The following is a 19,923-nucleotide window of genomic DNA, read 5'->3' on the forward strand; positions in this document are numbered from 1 at the left end:
AGATATAAATGTTTTATTTTACTTTGAATATTTTGATTGAATAAAGTTTTTCAAATTTATGATGGAGAATTATGAGTGCAAAATTTACGCATTCAGGATTTTTTCTGAATATTTTGTTAAAATGATATAGTGAGATTTGAAGATGTATTTTCCCTACATAACTGCTAGTTAAAATATTATTGTATGGAGAGATACATACATTGTATGCATTCTGAGAACTAAAAACAATGAGGTGGTCTGCTCTGAAAATTATCACTGTTTTCTGCAAGTCATGCCTCTATTTACAAATGCTTTTATTACTTCTTACTTGAAGTCCCTAGAGATTTAAATACAGGTTTACATTTTGTGTGTTTGTGTGATCTTTACATATTAAAGAAATAATGTCTATATTCATGCAAATGTCCACTCATCAGGAAGATATTTATAATCATTTAATCCAAAAGAGTCTCTGTCAATGTATATCACATCAACCTGATTAATGTTTTCCAGGACTTTTTCTAAGTAAAATTTACTAACGCATTTATGTTTTCATATTCTATTCATTATATGGTTGCAATGGACATGGTTCAAATAAAAAATAACTGTGTTCCAAAATCCCTATATCCCCCTACCTCATCTAACTACTAAAAGCAGGTTTATATTTAGTAAACAGTTGTTTTTCTTGTAGGTCGTTTTGGTCATGTTTGGATAATTTTTTTTTAATCACTTGGGAATGGTTAGTCTCAAGAACAGTCTCATTTTCAATTATCAAACAGAGTGTTTTGTACATACTGAACTCTCATAAAATGTAAGGATTGTCCACTTGTGCAACTGAGATTTATTTTAGCCTAGGAAGTTTGAAGTGGTGGAGGTCAGAACAGCTTCTCCTCCAGCTTCGTTCCAGCTACTCCTTCTCCAGCTGCAGCCAGTTGACATGACTGTGTCCATATTATCAAGAGTAAAAGGGATGCAGTCTAATATGGTGGACACAGTTGCTATTTCTGGACTTCACTGATATTTAAATTTGAGTTAGTCTCTCATGGATCAGTTTTTACAGTTTCAGAGAGATCCTCCAGAAATTCTCAATTCTAATTTCCTTATGAGGTATTTCACATCAAAAATACATTCCCAAGGAATAAACAGATCAATAAAACAATAAAAGCATACTTTTTGAGTCTTCAATCTTAACATTTAGTAACATTGATTCATACAGAAAAAAACCCCCAAACTGTTTCATTTTCACTGTATTTACAAGTACTGCAGAAACAGAACATGGGAATATTTGTCCACTATAGTTTTATTCTTGGTTTTGGAGTCTGTGTTATATTTGAGACAAAAGAGGCCCATAACTTGCTGTTATTCTCAGTATTTGTTCTCTTTCTTAAAGGCCCGCACTTTGTGAGCAGAGAGCTTATATATTCCCTACTGTGTGCATAATACCAGAGTGGTACCTAGAAGGTTCTCCACATATTTACTAAAAGAAGGAATATATACTTCATGCATAGTGGGTGTTTGGAGCCGACAAGTCTATAGAGAAGGATGACCACGAGACTGGAGAAAAATATATGCTTTAAGATTGGACATAAACAGGAGGTCAGGCGGTCTTGTCAGAAGTCTACACTGTGGGAAACAAACAGTAATGCTAACTCTGAAGGGAAGAATACAATTGAGAGCATATTTAGAAGTATTGAGAGCAAATTTAGAAGTAAGAACCCATGAAGAAATAAAATTAGATAGAACTGTTAGGAAAAGCCAAGAGAAATTTTGCTATAAGGACTTAGAATCATATTTATGATTGCCCCTCTACGTTATTGATTTTTTTTTTTTTTTTTTGGTGTTTTGGGATTTTTCTCAATTTTTGGTTTTGATTAAAATCTATTTTTAACATGCTTTTTTACCACCTGAGATTAATTATCATATAAAATATAGACAAAGTTTGTGCAGTAAATACAAAATTAGTGATTTGCTTAGGACTGCGTATGTGTTACAACTAAAAGTAAATTCAAGACTTTACAGTTTAATATCATTATTTACTTTAGATTTGAAGATATGGAAGCTGGGGAATTTGGAATTATCTCCTCAACCCAACTGGACTGAGCAATAGGAAACTGACTAGAAACTACATGTAAAAAAATATTAAACTAATAAAAAATAGGAGTTTATAAACACAATGTTCCTTGAATTAAAATTTGGAAATTTTAAAATATTTACAGAAAGTTTCACTATGGAGGTAACATATTTCAAAAGTAGGTTCCTTGAAGTTCAACTTGTGAAGCTCTTGCCTTGGAAGATAAAGAGAGGGGAGTAAGTAGACAGGAAATATCCACATATTCCAATAAATTCCAGTATACAGGAAGATTCTTAAAGGTCAGTGTTATGATTAGATCACGGAAAAAATGGAAAAAGAAAGCTCTTACACTAAATATGCTTTTGTTTAGAATGTACTTAACAGAATGATTTACCAGAAAATGTTTCTTTTTATGGCAAAACCAACAAATAAATGTTTTGAATTGAGTATGGTTGACTTTGTTTCTTACAAAACAAAAGGAATTGTGGCAGTGACAATTAGCCAATGGGCTTTACTCCTCTCCTTTCCCTCTCTCTCTCTCTCTCTCTCAATATTTTTCTAAATGAGTTTTTAAATACACATATAATTTATATTTATAATGTAACATTATTAGAAGTGAATACAATAGAAATTTTTTAGTATATATAATGTTAGTGTATTAGTGTATATAATACATTATAATCATGCCCTTTGATTTCATGGATAAGTAAATGAAGGCCAAGAGATGTTAAGAGAAGGCCAAGAAACAGTGGCAAAAACAATGCCACATCCTAGGTTTTCTGATTGACAGTTGCATGTTTTGTTAAGTTCCTCTCTGCTTTAACCCAATGAGCAGTAATGGGTTTTTTTCATTTTGCTTTAACCACATAGCAGTAATGGATTTCTGTCTGAGAAATTATAGGCATCAATTCTTCCTAGGGTCTGGTTAGCTAATTGTATGGGTATTTAAAAAATTTTTTCTTCTGCTCCACACAGGTGCTTTCTAGTCTTGTCCTCATCAAACCAGTGTAAGCTCTCCATTGCTAGTGGGAGAATGCTTTGTGGTCTCCCAAAATATTCCCCATATAGAGAGATATCTGTCACTGTGTTTTCATACGTCTAGTGATTGGAACACATATTACTCCAACATCTAAACCAACCCAGAGGCATTGAAACACTTATCAACATATCACATGCCTACTTTAAAGGATATACAAACCAGAAGAATAATTTCTGAAAGAAAATATGACTATATGATAAATTCCTTACAAATAATGATGGAGAGAATATGTGGGAGATTTTAAGTTTTGTATACTTCACAAGGAAAATATATTTTAGCCTCAAGTTATACTTATCAAAATGTTTGTTTATTAAAATATCATAGTTAAACATTGCCTTTTTGGTATATCTTCATCTGTATGTTTATCTCTTTTAAAAAATTTTTTATTATACTTTAAGTTCTATGGTACATGTGCACAATGTGCGGGTTTGTTACATATGTATACATGTGCCCTGTTGGTGTGCTGCACCCATTAACTTGTCATTTACATTAGGTATATCTCCTAATGCTATTCCTCCCCCCTCCTCCCTCCCCCCACCCCATGACAGGTGCCCGTGTGTGATGTTCCCCACCCTGTGTCCAAGTGTTCTCATTGTTCAATTCCCACCTATGAGTGAGAACTTGCGGTGTTTAGTTTTCTGTTCTTGTGATAGTTTGCTGAGAATGATGGTTTCCAGCTGTATCCATGTCCCTACAAAGGACATGAATTCATCCTTTTTTATGGCTCCATAGTACTCCATGGTGTATATGTGTCACATTTTCTTAATCGAGTCTGTCAGTGATGGACATTTGGGTTGGTTCCAAGTCTTTGATATTGTGAATAGTGCTGCAATAAACATACCTGTGCATGTGTCTTTATAGCAGAATGATTTATAATCCTTATATGTACCCAGTAATGGAATGGCTGAGTCAAATGGTATTTCTAGTTCTAGATCCTTGAGGAATTGTCACATTCTCTTATCTCTTAAATAATATTTTAATTGCACCAGTAATTAATGTAATACAAATAATAAGGTAATTAATACAATACTATAGTATAGACAAAAAATGTTAAAGCATCTGTTTCACAGATTATGACATGAATACACCATGGAAACTACAAAACTGATTGAAATGTGAACTAAAATCTAGATACTCTGGCCATTAAAAGACTCAGAGAAGTCTAGAGTTATAACACCTAAATCATTTCTGTTACTCTAGCAGTTCAGCACAGTCTATATGGAAAAGAACTGGTGAACACATTCATAAATTCCTTACACCAAATACTCATTAAAGAGTTTTCTAATTTGTTTTCATAAAGCAGAGTAGGAAGCATAAAATTTGAGTTGTATATCAAGATGCATATATCTTAAATTTACCAACTTAATTGTCTTCAGTGATTAAAATTTCTAGACCAGTCTTCTCCGCCAAAGAGCCAAATGCCACCAGATGGCAGAGGGAATTCAATGTAATATGACTCAGGTTAATTCAATCAGCTAAATAGTTATTAAGATCTACTCTAAGAGCTTAATACTCTCTCACTGCTCTAAGAGATATGAAGTACAGTTCTTGAGGTCAAGGTGTTGATATTTTATGAGATAAAAATGAAAAGAAAGTAAGAAGTAGCTTGACTATAATGAGAGAGTATGTAATGTAATGATAATTCAATTTACCAACATTTATTAGATCATCATAAAGTACTAGATGAAGGGAAATAGATGCAAACAAGCTAACTGCTATGTACAGGAAGAACCAAAGAAAACTATTTATAGTTTCTACAGCCCAGATTTCAATTATTATATTTTTACACAGTTAGTTTCATAAACTAAAGGTTGTCTATGAGAGTAACCTTCACTCTCTATTCCCTGGCTTTCAATCAATGAGATTTGTGGAAAGCTTGCTACTTTGTGCTTTCTGGTAAGATTCCTTAGGGTGCTGTTTCTTTTCTTTTTCTTTCTAGTCAATATGATATTTAACCTTTAATATCATCTTTCTCATTTTACCAAATATTTTAAAAGGTCTGAAATGATTGCAATATGACAAAACATATCAGTGTTTCAAAATCAATGAAAATGTTGTCTCAAAAATAGGATTTTTAGAAGAAAAAAGCTTTTGCACAATTTTAGTTATTCCAATGAAGATATCACAGTTAAGTTTAATGCAAAAGTTGGCAATGCAGTAATGTATCCATCATAATTGTGTAGTGTTAACATATGATTTATGTTAGTGTACTTAATTGCCTTATATTTCTTTGACATATTCTCATTGACTATCTATAAAAGTAATAATATTGGCTATTAAATGAATTTCTTCTTAAGCTCTCAAGTCAACTAAGGCATTATCTGACTTCAATTAGATTCAGATCGTGTCAAGAAAGAAAATTTGAACTTAATACAACCTAGTGTATAAAAGCATTCATTAGTGCTTTTATGTTAAGCTTCTCATTTCATTCCCAATCACAACTAATTGTCCTCACTAACTTTATAACTCTGTAGAATGAAAACTCTCCTCTGTCCACCTCATATTGCAATAACTAAACTATTTTTACCTGCTTTTCTTCCTATTTGTTTTTTTTTATACAAATGCACCCATAGTGTGGCCTAAGAAAAATAAATAACATTCATACTTAGAATAAATTTTCTTATAATAAGCAACATTTTTGTCCTTGAATCATATTTTGATAACATTTGCTTTCTTGTTCTGTAGAAGATTAAACAACTATTAAATGTTTTTGTTTCCTCACTGAACTCAATAGCAATGTGAAATACACATATACACATATGCATTGTCATTTAAATGACTGTATTTACATACAGCTTTCTCACTATCATTGCTTTCTAACCATAAATACTAAAATCGCAGTTTTGAGTACCTCTTTAATTCATAAGTTATTGGCAGAATTAATTTTAATAAATAAATGTATGCATTTATCATGTTATATTCATTCCACAGTTTTTATCACATTAGAATTTGTATCCCGTAAACAAAAATGCTTTAGGGAGATTTAAAGAATTATATTTATGAAAATGATGGTTTGATGGCCGTCAAATTTTCATCAGTAAAATATATAAAGAGCAAATGTAAATATGTGCCATTTTAACACAGACTTACCTTGCCTACGTATTGATAATCAGATCCTGTATATTCTTCCAGTAGGAAAAATTGATTCCACATCCAACCACGTTTTTGACGATGGAGAATTTTGCCATCACTCCTTGGTACACGTGAACTTAAAATTCTTTGCTGTGGTACAGGCGTCCTTCTGAACATTATTTCCGGAGAGCAGAAATGTGGCAGGCATACCCAGAGTAGAAACAGTAGCAAAAATTGATATATTGTCATAGTTCACTCCTTGACAAATCCCAACGTAGGTGAAGAGAAGTGGTCCTATTTTACCGAGTTGATTTTACTGTGTTTCAACTGGTTTCCAACATTTCATCAATGTTTTGTACATGTTTCCCAAAGCTTCAAACAAACAAAAAAAGTTAGTTGACAACATTATCATTATTATTTTTCATTTTAAATTTAAAGTGACAAGTTTGTTAATAACAACCAAAACATTCATTTTCTTTATTTTTCATACAGTAACGAATAGTTTTGAGAAATATTACTTGTTTAGCAATATGTCCACAATTTATGAAAATATTGTAAATGTTTATTTCCACCAAATCCTAAAGAAAGGACATTATTAGGCTTTTTTTTCTTTTGGCACTTTAACAGTTTTTAGGAATTACATTCCTATATAAACAGGAGATATAGTTCATCTGCATGTCAATTTTTTTCAGAGTAATTTAACACGAATTGAAAATTTGAAAACAAAACTGTGATTTAAATAATCTACAGGAATCATGCCTTCTGTTGTGCAATTTTATATTTTAATGTTTTTAAACAGTGGCATAATTTCTTCAAATTTAATCCTACTCAGAGGTAAAAGTAAAAGCACAAACAAAACAAAACAAAACAAACAAGCGAGAAAGCTAGGAGTGTCTTCCTTTGAAGACCTCTCCTCTCTTCCCTGTTAGGTTGGGCTGTGGAACACCTAGAGATTCCTTAAGTAGAAAATAATCACTACCACAGTGAACCAATTTGTAGTATAATTAAATCTAGCAGATAGTCTGCTTCTAACTACCTCTACTGCCTGGCCTAGAACTCTATTATACCCGAGGCTGACTATGGTAACAGCCTACTGACTGCTCTCTACACCCTCCCTGCCACTATTTTCTTAACAAAATTTCCTTAGAAATCTATTAAAATTTAAGTCAGATCATGCCATTTTTCTTCACAAAACACGCCAGCGGTTTCTCATCCCACTTTGATAGAAACCAAAGTCTGTCCAATAATGCTGCCCTCAATTTCATGATTGCTGGCCACCTCTCTGACCATGTTTCACTGTAACCCTCCACCACATCTCCCTAAACTGACTCGTCTCCAGCCACAGTGTCCTTCTTGCTTTACCGTGCAATACATTTCACATGCTGCCTTCCTTAACCAGCAACTTCCTACTCGTTCTCTATGTCTAGAATGATTTTCCTGTAGATATTGACCTAGCTAGATCCTCTGTTTCCTTCAGGTATTTCTTTAAAACCACCCCTGAAATTTCATATGTTCCATTATACTACATGTATTTTTATTTATTTATTTATTTATTTATTTATTGACTGTGTACATATTCTGTTTTTCTGCTGCAATCCCATGTAAGAAGATAATTTTATTCTTTTATTCATTACTGTATTCACAATGCCAAAAAAAGAATCTTGTTTATAATAGATGTTCAATAAGCACTTTAAATGTATGAATAAATGAATGAATGAATTGCAAGTGAATGCAAATATTTGACTACCATTTACCTGCTATATGTTCTTATGCCCAAGCATTTAGGTATAGAAATACATACTTTTGAATTACAATAACTTTTATGTTATTCTTCGTTTATATTATTGTGAATATACTTGTTTTATTTTTTGTATGCATCGATTGTCTTTTCTTTTCTAATATGTATGGATTTTATTTCAGGATGTGATAAAGTATTTGTTATAAAAAGTGATTTGAGAACCAAAAGGATTTAGTTTCACTTCTCTAATACGGCATTGCATTATAAATACTCCTGCTTTTACATTTATGCTTACATCCACAGTATTTTGTTAGCAATCTCTTTACTTTTTGTTTCATTATTAAGAAGATTTAATAGTTAACATAAATGTTTCAAAGAAATAAGATTAATAGTGAAGCAGTGTCTCCCTTGAGTGTATTAAATGACAGTGGAGTTGTCCACAATGCTTGAAGACGTACAGCATGATAGATGGAAATTGTATTTCAATATGTCATGTAATACTCTACTTGGAGTTTAGAAATTATCTGATGCATAAAATGGTCTTACATCACAAAGCACTGAAACTCAAATTGATTGGATTCTAAGTAATAGGAACATTTACCAAAATAGGGGCTTTCATATGTATTAGGATGTGCCAGACGGTATTCTCCAGAAATGTACACTATTCCCAAAGGCAGGGGAGAGTTTGTGTAAGTGAGGGTTTCTGTTTTCTTCTACAAAAGCTTTAAAACTTATTGAAGAAATACTCATTCTCGTTTCATCTCTTTTCTCATTTTTAAAAATTGTCAGCAATTCTATGATGCACTGGTGATCATTTTCAATACAGTTATAACCTTCCCCAGTGTGAAAAGCATACACACCAATGTTTTGGAAAAGAGTAGGTGGGGACTATAGCTATAAAGGTTGCTATTGAATAACTGGAACCCCACATAATGCATGAGATCACTTCCTTTGTTATTGTCCAAGTTTCAAATATTTAATGATAAATGTCCTGAAGAATCCACAGTAAAATGCATTATTTAATACTGATGCAAGATAATTAGAGAATATTTAAAATACATTTTACATAAAGACTACAGTATTTGACAAAAACATTGCAAACAATGACATGGCTAAATAAAAATAGAAAATTATATGAAACAAATCTAACATTTAATTTGTCTGCAGTTAGTTCTTCCTAGTTATGTTCAAAGTAACTAGGAGCCTACCTATGAGGCATTTCACAACATTGTGACTTTATTATAAATATCACTAATCATCATCCTTCCAGTAGCCTAACTCAAATTACAGAATATCTTGGGCATTTCCATTTAACCAAGTGTACCTTTTACATGGTCAGTCAATATATTGCATTGCTGCTTTCCGTACCCCCCCATGGCTCTCAGCTGTCCTTTTTTTCTGTCCATGTGTCATCACACTATTTTAAATGATCATCATTTCATGCAAACAGCATACAATAACTACTAACAGCCGTTTTCCTTAACCTCAATCTTTCTTATTTAAAATATATCCTACAGGGTGTTAGTTAAATTAATTTTCTAAAACCCACTTCTCCAAGGCTCAAATCAATTAAAATTTTTGAACATGTCTATCACTGGGAAGATTAACATCAAAACTTTATATTTCATTTCAATATCTGGAACCAGATAAGTTTTAAAACATCATTTTGCAGTATTTCTAGTTGTTTTAATTGCAACCCAAATATGTAACTTCTTATATGTATAAACTATTTCCCCACTAATATACAATTCTGAATAATATCCAGGTGATTAGAAATGTATTGAATTTCTCTCAACAGTAAAAAGTGGTATATACAGATGTATCAATATATTTAATTAACTGATATATTAATAAAAGCCTCTTTAAATATGTTGGACTAGTTATGATGAGAAATAAAAGCTAAATTTTAGAATATAAAAATATTATATAAGGGAGCTGTTGTGCTTGCTTGAAATTATTAACAGAATTATAATGAAACGAATCAGGTGGGTTGAAACTACTGCTAAACTACCTCTCTGACTAAAACTGCTACAATTAATGAAATTCTATAATTTCAGTTCCAGTTAATTTTATTTTCAGGAAATATTTTCAAAACTACATCTTTATTTTAATATAAAAATAATTTAATATGAACATCACATGAACTTTAAGAATTATTAAAACATCCTTTAGCCATTCTGCAATCCCATATTTCCTTTAGACCAGTGGTCCTCCAATTTTAATGTACATTCACAACTCCTGGGTCACTGCCTAAATATCTATGTTCTCATTCAGCGGGTCTACTGTGGGGCATAAGATGCAACATTTCTCATATGTTCACCTATAATGCCAATGCAGGTGGACCACGTGCTTTGACTGGCAAAGCTGTAGACCTCCCTCAAACCTAAAATCATCCTCAGAATGTTTTTATAACTTTTTCCTATTTAATGCTTCAGTCCCCAGATACGTAGCCTACTACAATGAGGGGAAAACAAGCTTTATGGTGACTGCAGTCAGAAGATCAGAAAATTATTCCTAAATAATCTAAGGCCTTTTTCTATATTTTTTTAACCAGAAGAGTTTGTTTGCTTCAAGCTACAGTACATACGATAGCAATTTATCTCCTAATCATACTGTAAACCATGTTTTTCTTTATATGTGTATTTTAAAGCATTTGTCTCACTGGGTCTCATTTCATTTTTATAATTACAGGACTTTCATTATTCATCTGAAATAGTTATCACAAATATTAGTTTCTCTATAACCTGTTAATTTTATTATATAGTCAGACAAAACCAGCAGATCACAGAATATAATATAATGGGCATTTTGGCACATCTCAATTACTAATTAAGTCTCCACACATCACAGATGATCAATTAAGCTATAATCTATTCTTGGCTAATAAAAGGAATTAGTCCTTCTTCAGTCAATTTATTATGTTGATTAGGAACCTAATTACCAGCTTTTAAAAAATATACATATTATTTATAAGAGTAATCGAAAATGCTAAAGATTATAGATATAAAAGTCCCTATAGATGGACAATTTTAAACCTTTGAAAGTTTCATAGAACAAATATAGTCTAATAACATTTCAACACTGAGAAATAAAGGAACATTTTTCAGATGTGTTTATACAATTAAAATGAGTCAGTGCATACTAAATTCTTCCTTTTTATTCAGCTGATACCATTTTATGCATCTAGTATAAAGCACCGTGTGAGATAATTGAATCAAAGCATTACACTAAGGACTCAAATAATATGAGTCCATATGCTTGATCGTATTATCCAAGAGTTCATTACACATTACCTACTGTGCTCCATTGTCATAGAAAATGTGCAATTCTACATTGAATATTTATCACTCTATTTTAAGTATTCTGCATACATATTTCTGTTTAGACTGTAAGTTTGAGGCAGGGTTTTATGTCTTCCATGCAAAGCTAGTAATATAGAGATTATACAAAGTGTTAAATAAGTATTTTTAAATTGGATTGAATATTATAATTCTTTGTAAAACATTTCAATAAGAAAGAAACTTGCCTTGTTTTTCTTAACAAAAAAGGTCAAGGACCATTTTATGCCTGTATCTTATTTGTATTTAACATGACAGAACTCACATAAGACATTAACCAAAAAGGAAATCAATATATCACTGTTGAATGAAATACAGGACACAAAGGTTTGGTATTCTTAGATAAGTTATCAACCATTGCTAGGATTGTTATCAATACAGAAAGAATCCCAAGAAGTTCTGGTCCTTGCTATTCTTCTCAGATTAAAATTCTCCTTCAAGCAAAACCGTTTGAAATTAGTTTTATTCTCCAGGAATGTGACCTGCACACAAACTGGTAACACACCTCTCCAGCTATACTACATGCTAACATCTTTATGTGATAATTTGAAAAACCAGACGTAAACCATATAAATTTGGGGTCAGTGGGTAGATAAAACATATGGCAGGGATAAAGAGGATTGTTGAATGAGGCACATAACTTCATGTGGCCGTTATCTCTAAGATTCCTGCTAATAGGCTAAAGAATAGTATCCAAGGGTTCTTGCTACTCTCTGAGCAACCTTTTAAACTCAGCAGCCAATGTGACAGTCCTAGAGGTAACTTGATCCACAAGCAAGTTAGCAGTGCTGATACAGATGTGACATTGCACCTGCTACTTCCTGAAAGTCTCATTTTACTGTAGCTAGGATTTATTTCATTCTGTGGAGAATGGTAGCAAGAATACTCTGAGGGTTACTTAAAGATGTTCGCATAAAAGCCATCTGGTACCCAGTTTTCTTTGATCCAGGATTTGAACTGCTTCTGTAAAACAATGAGTGAAGAGATAGGAAGAGAGAGTTTGGGAGATTATTAGGATTTCCTGCCCAAGATGGTTTGTCATTCTTTACTTAATTATTATTAGGACATCAAGAAAAATAGCCTTATCTGGAAGAAAGAATCCATTAGAAACTATTTTTCTTCTAAGTTACTTCTAAGAAGACCATTTGTGCATGTACTAATGAATGGTGTGTAAACTAAATTACTATGCACTTTAGCATGTTCAAATATGAGAATTGTAGAACATGCATCAGACTGGCATAAACTGTCTGTTAAACTTGAAGGTGCAAAAATACACATGACACTCATTTGTGAAAGGCAATAAAAAGTATAAACATATGGAGATATAACATTGGCCATTAAATATCTACTTAAATGCATAAATATAGATCTTTACACAAGGATAAGCACAGTAATCATAAGACAAATCTTTGTGGCATGTATTTGTGAGATAGTCAAGGTTAAGAAAAACAAGCAGAAAAAAGCTTATCAGCACTAATTTTTGACTCTAATCATGGTTTAATATTTGCACAATACTAAAACCCAATTTTAGATGGCCTGTCTTATTTCTACGTGTAGTCCCATTTTATATAAAAAAAGGTTATCTCCTAAATTATGCATCTGTAGCTGATATATAAAATTGGAATACTGTTCCATTAGTTAAATTTCATTTTCCTGAGGGCAGAAAGGGGCCAGATTGTAACTTATTCTTTATTTTTTTAAATGCTTGACTCAATTCTAAATTGTACTTACACTGTAGTTTTCAACTCACCAAAAAAGACAATACAAGACTTATTCCTCATTTTCTAATATCCAATTTTTGATTCTTAAGGGGATCAATCCCAAAATATAGAATACAGAATCTGAAACATGTTGTAAGTTGTGTAAATCCCTCAACTATTGAGCTATAATATAGTGAGCACCTCAATGAACCACTTATTGAAGAAGTCATTGTATTTTTTGCTTCACATCTTAACAGAGTATGTTTAGAATTTTCTTTCTATAAACAGGGTCATTGACACTGAGAATTATTCCTTCAGCAATGTCCATGGAGCTCTGTCTCTATGGAGCCATGAATTCTGCTGTGTGGAAGCTGTAAAATGTAAACAAAATTGAAATGGTTCTCTCAATCTAAGAATTAACAACAGGAATCCATGAAAATAGCACCTAATCCAAACATGGGTGGTCTGAGAAATCTTTTTGGAGGAAACCACATCCTATCTGGCACAAAGGAAAGAGCAGAGTGTCGTTTGTGTGTGTGTGTGTGTGTGTACATGTGTGTGTGTGTTCTGTACATGCATGCAGATGTACATGTTTGCAAACAAGGACAGGAGTTAAAATGAGTTGTGGCAACACAACAGAGAGAAATTGAATTTCATGAATTGACATAATGGACCATGAGTATGTAATGGGCTATGAAAAAAGAATGTGCAAAGCTCAGGGGGAAACAGAAACATATGCATTAAAGAAATAAAATTATTTTGTGTGACACTTCTAAGGTGACTAAGTTCAAAAACAGATTTAGGTCTAGGTCTGATACAATGTGGAGTTCTAAGCAGCTAATCCTTCAGCCACAATTTTTTCTACTGTAGCCAGGATTGGGTTATGTCTTTGATGGGCCCAAGGCAATTTGTATTTGTGGCCTTTTTTTTTCTTAAAAAAAAACAGAAGAAGAAAGAAAATATATTTTATAACTGCATTAAAGCAAAGACCCACATATTACTATTATATGTTACAGAATTTTCTTGCATCTAAAAGTTCATTTTTTTAATTTTAAAAGAAATTAAATCATTTTCATGGGCCTCTAAAAGTATCATGGGCACTCAGCTGGGTGCCTACTGGGCTTAATGGAAAAGTCAACCATGTCCTTAGCAGCAAACATATCATCATGGACTTCTCTACCCAGCTTCAGAAGTCAAATTTTTCTCCCATGGGTTAATATGACAGATAAGGAAACAGTTTAAGAGTAATGTTATGTGATTTGCTCAGTCTCAAACAGTTAGTGTCATAACCAGAAATACAACTTGGGTCACCAGACTCCCTTTGCACTGCTCTGAAATCTACATAATTTAGTAATGAATAGATGTTACTATGATTAAAATTTACATGCTCATGCCCTTATCTAGGAGACATCCCAGCTAGCTTCCAGTTTGCTGAACACAAATAAGACAGACCCACTGGGAGTTGGAAGCTTATGAACTACAGACCATGAATGTACTTAGACACACAAAGTAAGGGTCCGAGAAAAGAATACTAGTTCAAAACATTTAAAAATCTGTGGGATATCTAAATTCCACAGATTGCTTTGATTTCAAACATATCATTGTTATGTTGACTGTTAAGTATAAATTTGCTATTCAAATGCCCTTGAGAATAAAGATTCAATAGTTAATTTTTTTTTTCTTTTTTAAGAATTATGGAAGGAAAGCTTGAATGGGTTAAAGTTGTAAGTTAATTGATAAAAAGATATTTTAAAATTTACCTTTAAAGTGTGGACACATTAAGTGGTTTCTTCTCCCACACTCATTAAATTCACACCCTGACCCTAACCCTACCATTACCATCCTCTGATACTGCTCTTGCAATTCCAACTAAATCACAGTTCGTAGCTTTTCATGCAATAGGTTTTAAGACCACCCACTTTAACAAATCTTGGGTTTTGTGAATGTATGTCTGACTTTATTTGTAGTGCACACTAATGGTGAAATCATTACTTTTAATTATGTGTAACCATTAGAAAGTATTAGAGTTTATAAGTCTGATTCAGTGAATAATTTGGTGCACAAATCCAGTATAATACTAAACTAATCACTACAACAAAAATTCACACTTACTAAAGGCAGTGAAATTTGTAAGCTTTCAGACATTAAAAGAGATTATGCATTAGTCCTTGCACCAATTATATACTTGATCTATATTCAGTCACAATTACTGTGGGAACCAGAGAGATTTATCATTTCAGTAAGTATTTAGTGGGCTAAGATCACCGCCAGAAACAAAGCAGTACATCTAAATTCTGGACCATTAAACCACAATCTGTAAAGTGCCATTCATTCAGTTTAATTGCAAAATAGTATGTCAAGCAGAGTGCTGCTCAGCATTTCCTGTCTCCCTTGGATAGCTGGTATACCTTTTGTTTATACCTGCTCTGTGTTTAAATGATATTTCTTGAATTTCTGCATGGTGATGCTTATCACATGATGTTACAGCACTTTTTACTTATTTCCCCAATTAGACATTCTGCAATTTGGGAAAAGGTGTCATTGTATAGATTTGCATGTGTGTGTATATGTGTACCTGTGTGTGTTCCCTTAATGACCTTCAATGGACTGAGTTAATCGAAGAAAAAATTTTTTTTCAGTTTATTTTAACTTACTCTCCTGTCTTCAACCTCAGTCTAGGAATATGCAGTAGTAGATGCTAGAGATAAGAAGATGGGAAAGAGATTAAGGAAAAAATAGTTTATTTAGATTGAGTCGTCTCACTTTCTTACTCCCCTAACTCAGCTATGGAATGAAAATATGGAGTCATAAGGGAATAACATGTCTCAAGGCCTAATTTTCTAGAACAGATGCTTCCTGAATACATTCACTGTTTATCCTGATTTCTTTTCTAAAATGTTTATTCACCCTTTTCAAGACAATCTATTGATCATTTTAATAACTTATCTTGGGATTACAGTGGCTTTGTCTGATAATGAAACTCTAAAAACTAGAAGATTTCAATTTTTTAAACAGGAGGAACCAGACAGCCACTAGGATAGAAATAAAACATCTGTGATATATCAAGAAGAACAAAGAACACAACATGATAAGAAAGTACAAGTCTCTGTATAACTACAGGTGCCAGTTTCTGCCTTCATCAGCTTTAGTTGTAAAGGCCATTCAATACAATCTGTACATTTTCTCTTTGGGGTCTAACACAATCCAAACAGGTACGATATACGTAGAATATAAAGAATAGAAAACACTTCCCAACACATTTTATGAAGGTATCATTACTCTGACACCCAAGTTGGTAAAACATTATTACAAGAGGAGAAAATTGAAAACAAAACAAAATTGAAAAACAACTTTTGTGAAGACAGATACATAAATCTGCACCACAATATTAGCAATATTAGCAATATGGAAGACATATAAAACATCATGACTTCACCTTAGTATAATGCTAGCTCAACATTCAAGTGCCAATCATTGTTGTAACCATCATAGCAATAGATTTTTTAAAACTATGACCATTTCAGTGGATGAAGAAAAAACATTAGAAAAAATTTGACATCCTTCATGATAAAGATTGTCCACAAAGGATGACCAAAACTAACTTTTTCAAGTCTCATATAGAGGACCCACAAAATCCTACAACTAGCATAATTGATGGGAAAAAAAAAAAGGTAAAGTTTCCCCCTGTATATTCAGGAACAAAGTGTAGATAAGATATCTACTTTTACCACTTGTATTCAACTTTACACTGGTTGTCCTAGCCAAAGTAGTGAGGCAAGGAAAAAAGAAATGGAAATCATACATATTGAAAAGGAAAAAATAAAACTGTCTCTATTTGCAAATGGCATGATCCTGCACATGGAACATCCCAGATAAGTTACATTAAAAGCTACCAATCTAATCAATGAGTCCAGGAAGTGGATAGGAATATATGATCAATCAAAACAAAGTTTTACATACAAACAGTTAATACTTTTAAATTGAAATAAAAATAAAAATTAAAAATATCTGGCATGTGGCTCACTCCTGTATTCCAAACCCTTTGAGAGACAGAGGCAGAAGGACTACATGAGGCCAGGAGTTCAAGACCAGCCTGTGCAACATAGTGAGATCCCATATCCACAAGAAAGAATTTTACAAATTAGCCAGGTATAGTGGCACATGCTTGTAGTAGCTACTCTGGAGACTGATGTGGGAGGATTGAGTCCAGAAGTTCACAACTGCAGTGAGCTATAATCGTGTAATTGCCCTCCAGCCTGGGTGATGAAGCAAAATTCTGCCTCTAAAAATACAATACAATAAAAAAAATTTATCAAGGTGCAAAAAAATTGGGTAGAAATTAAACAAAATATATGCAAGATCATTATGCTGAAACTTTTGTGTTTTGTAATTGATAAAGATTCCTTTGAGATGATACCTAAATCATGATCCATAAAAGAAAAAAGCTGACAAATTGCATTTGATGAAAATTAATAGCAAAAGTCTCTTCAAAGACACAATAAAAAGAAAGATAAGTTAGAAACTCTTGGCCGGGCACGATGGCTCACATCTATAATCCCAGCAGTTTGGGAGGCGGAGGCAGGCAGATCACCTGAGGTCAGGAGTTAGACACCAGCCTTGCCAACATGGTGAAACCCCATCGCTACTAAAAAATACAAAAATTAGCTGGGCGTGGTGGCAAGCACCTTAATCCCAGTTACTTGGGAGGCAGAGTCAGGAGAATTAGAATTGTTTGAACCCATGAGGCGGAGGTTGCAGTGAGCCGAGATCAAGCCATTGAACTCAAACTTGGGGGACAAGAGCGAGACTTCTCTCAGAAAAAAAAAAAATGGAAACTCTTAGAAAATAATTAAAAATGTATCTCTAATAAAGCCTTTTTTCATACTACATAAAGAACTGCAAATCTCCACAAACGAAAACAACTCAATTGAAAATAGGCAAAGAACTTGAACAGGCATCTTTAGCAAAGAAAATATACAGATGGCAAAGAAAATATATAGATGGAAAATAAGCATATAAAGACTTGCTCAACATCATTCATCCATATGGAACAAAAATTTGAAAATGAAGACCACAATGCATACCACTAAATTAAATTCAAATAGCTAAATTTTTTTTTTTACTATACTTTAAGTTCTGTGGTACATGTGCAGAACATGGAGATTTGTTACATAGGTATACAGGTGCCATGGTGATTTGCTGCACCCATCAACTCATCATCTACATTAGGCATTTCTGCTAATGCTATCCCTCCCCTTGCCTCCCACTCCCCGATAGGTCCCAGTGTGTGATGTTCCCCTCCCTGTGTCCATGTGTTCTCATTGTTCAGCTCCCACATATGAGTGAGAACATGCAGTGTTTGGTTTTCTGTTCCTGTGTTAGTTTGCTGAGAATGATGGTTTCCAGTTTCATCCATGTCCCTGCAAAGGACATGAACTTATCCTTTTTTATGGGTGCATAGTATTCCATGGTGTACATGTGCCACATTTTCTTTATCCAGTCTGTCAGACACATGCACATGTATGTTTATTGCAGCACTGTTCAAAAGCTAAAATAAAATTTTAAGAAGACATTACCAAGTGTTGGAAAGGATATAGAGCAAGGATATAGTACAGGTCTATGGCCTCTTAGGAACCAGGCTACACAGCAGGAGGTGAGCAGCCTGTGACCAAGCATTACCACTTGAGTTCCGCCTCCTCTCAGATCCAATCAGCAGTAGGGGGAGGGGGGATTAGCTTCTCATAGGAACAGGAACTTTATTGTGAACTGCACATGCAGGGGATGCAGTTTGCACACTCCTTATGACAATCTAATGGCTGATTGCCTGACAATCTGAAGTGGAACAGTCATTCTGAAACAATTCCTCTGACACCTCCTCCCATCCATAGAAAAACTGTCTTCCATGAAGTAGGTCATTGGCACCAAAAAGGTTGGAGACCACTGATATAGAGTAATTGAAGCTTCTATACCTTGCCGGTGGGAATGCAAAATATCATAGACATTTTAGAAAACAAATTTGTAATTCTTTTTTTTTTTTTTTTTTTGAGACAGAGTCTCACTCTGTCGCCCAGGCTAGAGTGCAGTGGCGTGATCTCGGCTCACTGCAAGCTCCACCCTCCCAGGTTCACACCATTCTCCTGCCTCAGCCTCCCGAGTAGCTGGGACTACAGGCTCCCGCCACCACACCCGGCTCATTTTTTGTATTTTTTAGTAGAGACGGGGTTTCACCGTGTTAGCTAGGATGGTCTCGATCTCTTGACCTCGTGATCCACCTGCCTCGGCCTCCCAAAGTGCTGGGATTACAGGCGTGAGCCACCGCGCCTGGCCTAAATTTGTGGTTCTTAAGATGTTACATATGTACTAATCATTTGATACAATATTCCTACCCTAGGTACTTGTAGAGGAAAAATAAGAAAATTTGTTCACATAAAACTTTATACAAATGATTATATCTTCTTTATTTATAATCATCAATTGGTAACAGCCCAAATGTCCTCAAATGGGTGAATGGGTAAACAAACTTTGGTGCATGCATACAATGGCATACTACTTATTAATATAATGGAATGAACAATTGATACATGGATGAATCTCAAATGCATTATGCTAAATAGAATAAGCCAGCCTCAAAACCACATACAATGTATGATGTTATTTATATGGCATTTTTGCAAAAGCAAAAATATCAGTGATGTTTAATGTTTAGTCACCACAAACTGACAGGAGGTAACTCCCTGGGGAGATGGAAATGTTCTCCATGTAGACTACAGTGGTGTTATAAAACTGTAGGCATTTATCAAAATTCATAGAACTTTGCCCTAGAAAGGACGAATTTTACCATCTGTAAATTTTACCTCCCTGCAAACGGCCAAAAGTTACACGAAATGATGCTCAGCATCACTAATCAGGGAAATGCAAATCAAAATCACAATGAGTATCATCTAACACCTGCTAAGATGACTATTACAGGCCTGGCACAGCGGCTCAAA

General features: G+C 33.6%; 1 protein-coding gene across 4 annotated transcripts in view; it reads right to left on the reverse strand.

Annotated features, from left to right (window-relative positions):
* CDH10 (cadherin 10) overlaps positions 1-19,923 on the reverse strand; it is a 163,495-nt gene that overhangs the window by 105,844 nt on the left and 37,728 nt on the right. For all 4 annotated transcript variants that reach the window (XM_026456556.1, XM_026456555.1, XM_026456554.1 and 1 more), the window contains exon 2: positions 6,177-6,530. Coding sequence is in view for 3 of the 4 variants with exons in the window: in XM_026456555.1 (XP_026312340.1) it covers positions 6,177-6,407 (231 nt within the window). In the remaining variant the exon portion in view is untranslated. The remainder of the gene's footprint in view (positions 1-6,176; positions 6,531-19,923) is intronic.

Source organism: Piliocolobus tephrosceles, chromosome 4, assembly GCF_002776525.5.
Source record: "Piliocolobus tephrosceles isolate RC106 chromosome 4, ASM277652v3, whole genome shotgun sequence".
Taxonomy (NCBI): domain Eukaryota; kingdom Metazoa; phylum Chordata; class Mammalia; order Primates; family Cercopithecidae; genus Piliocolobus; species Piliocolobus tephrosceles.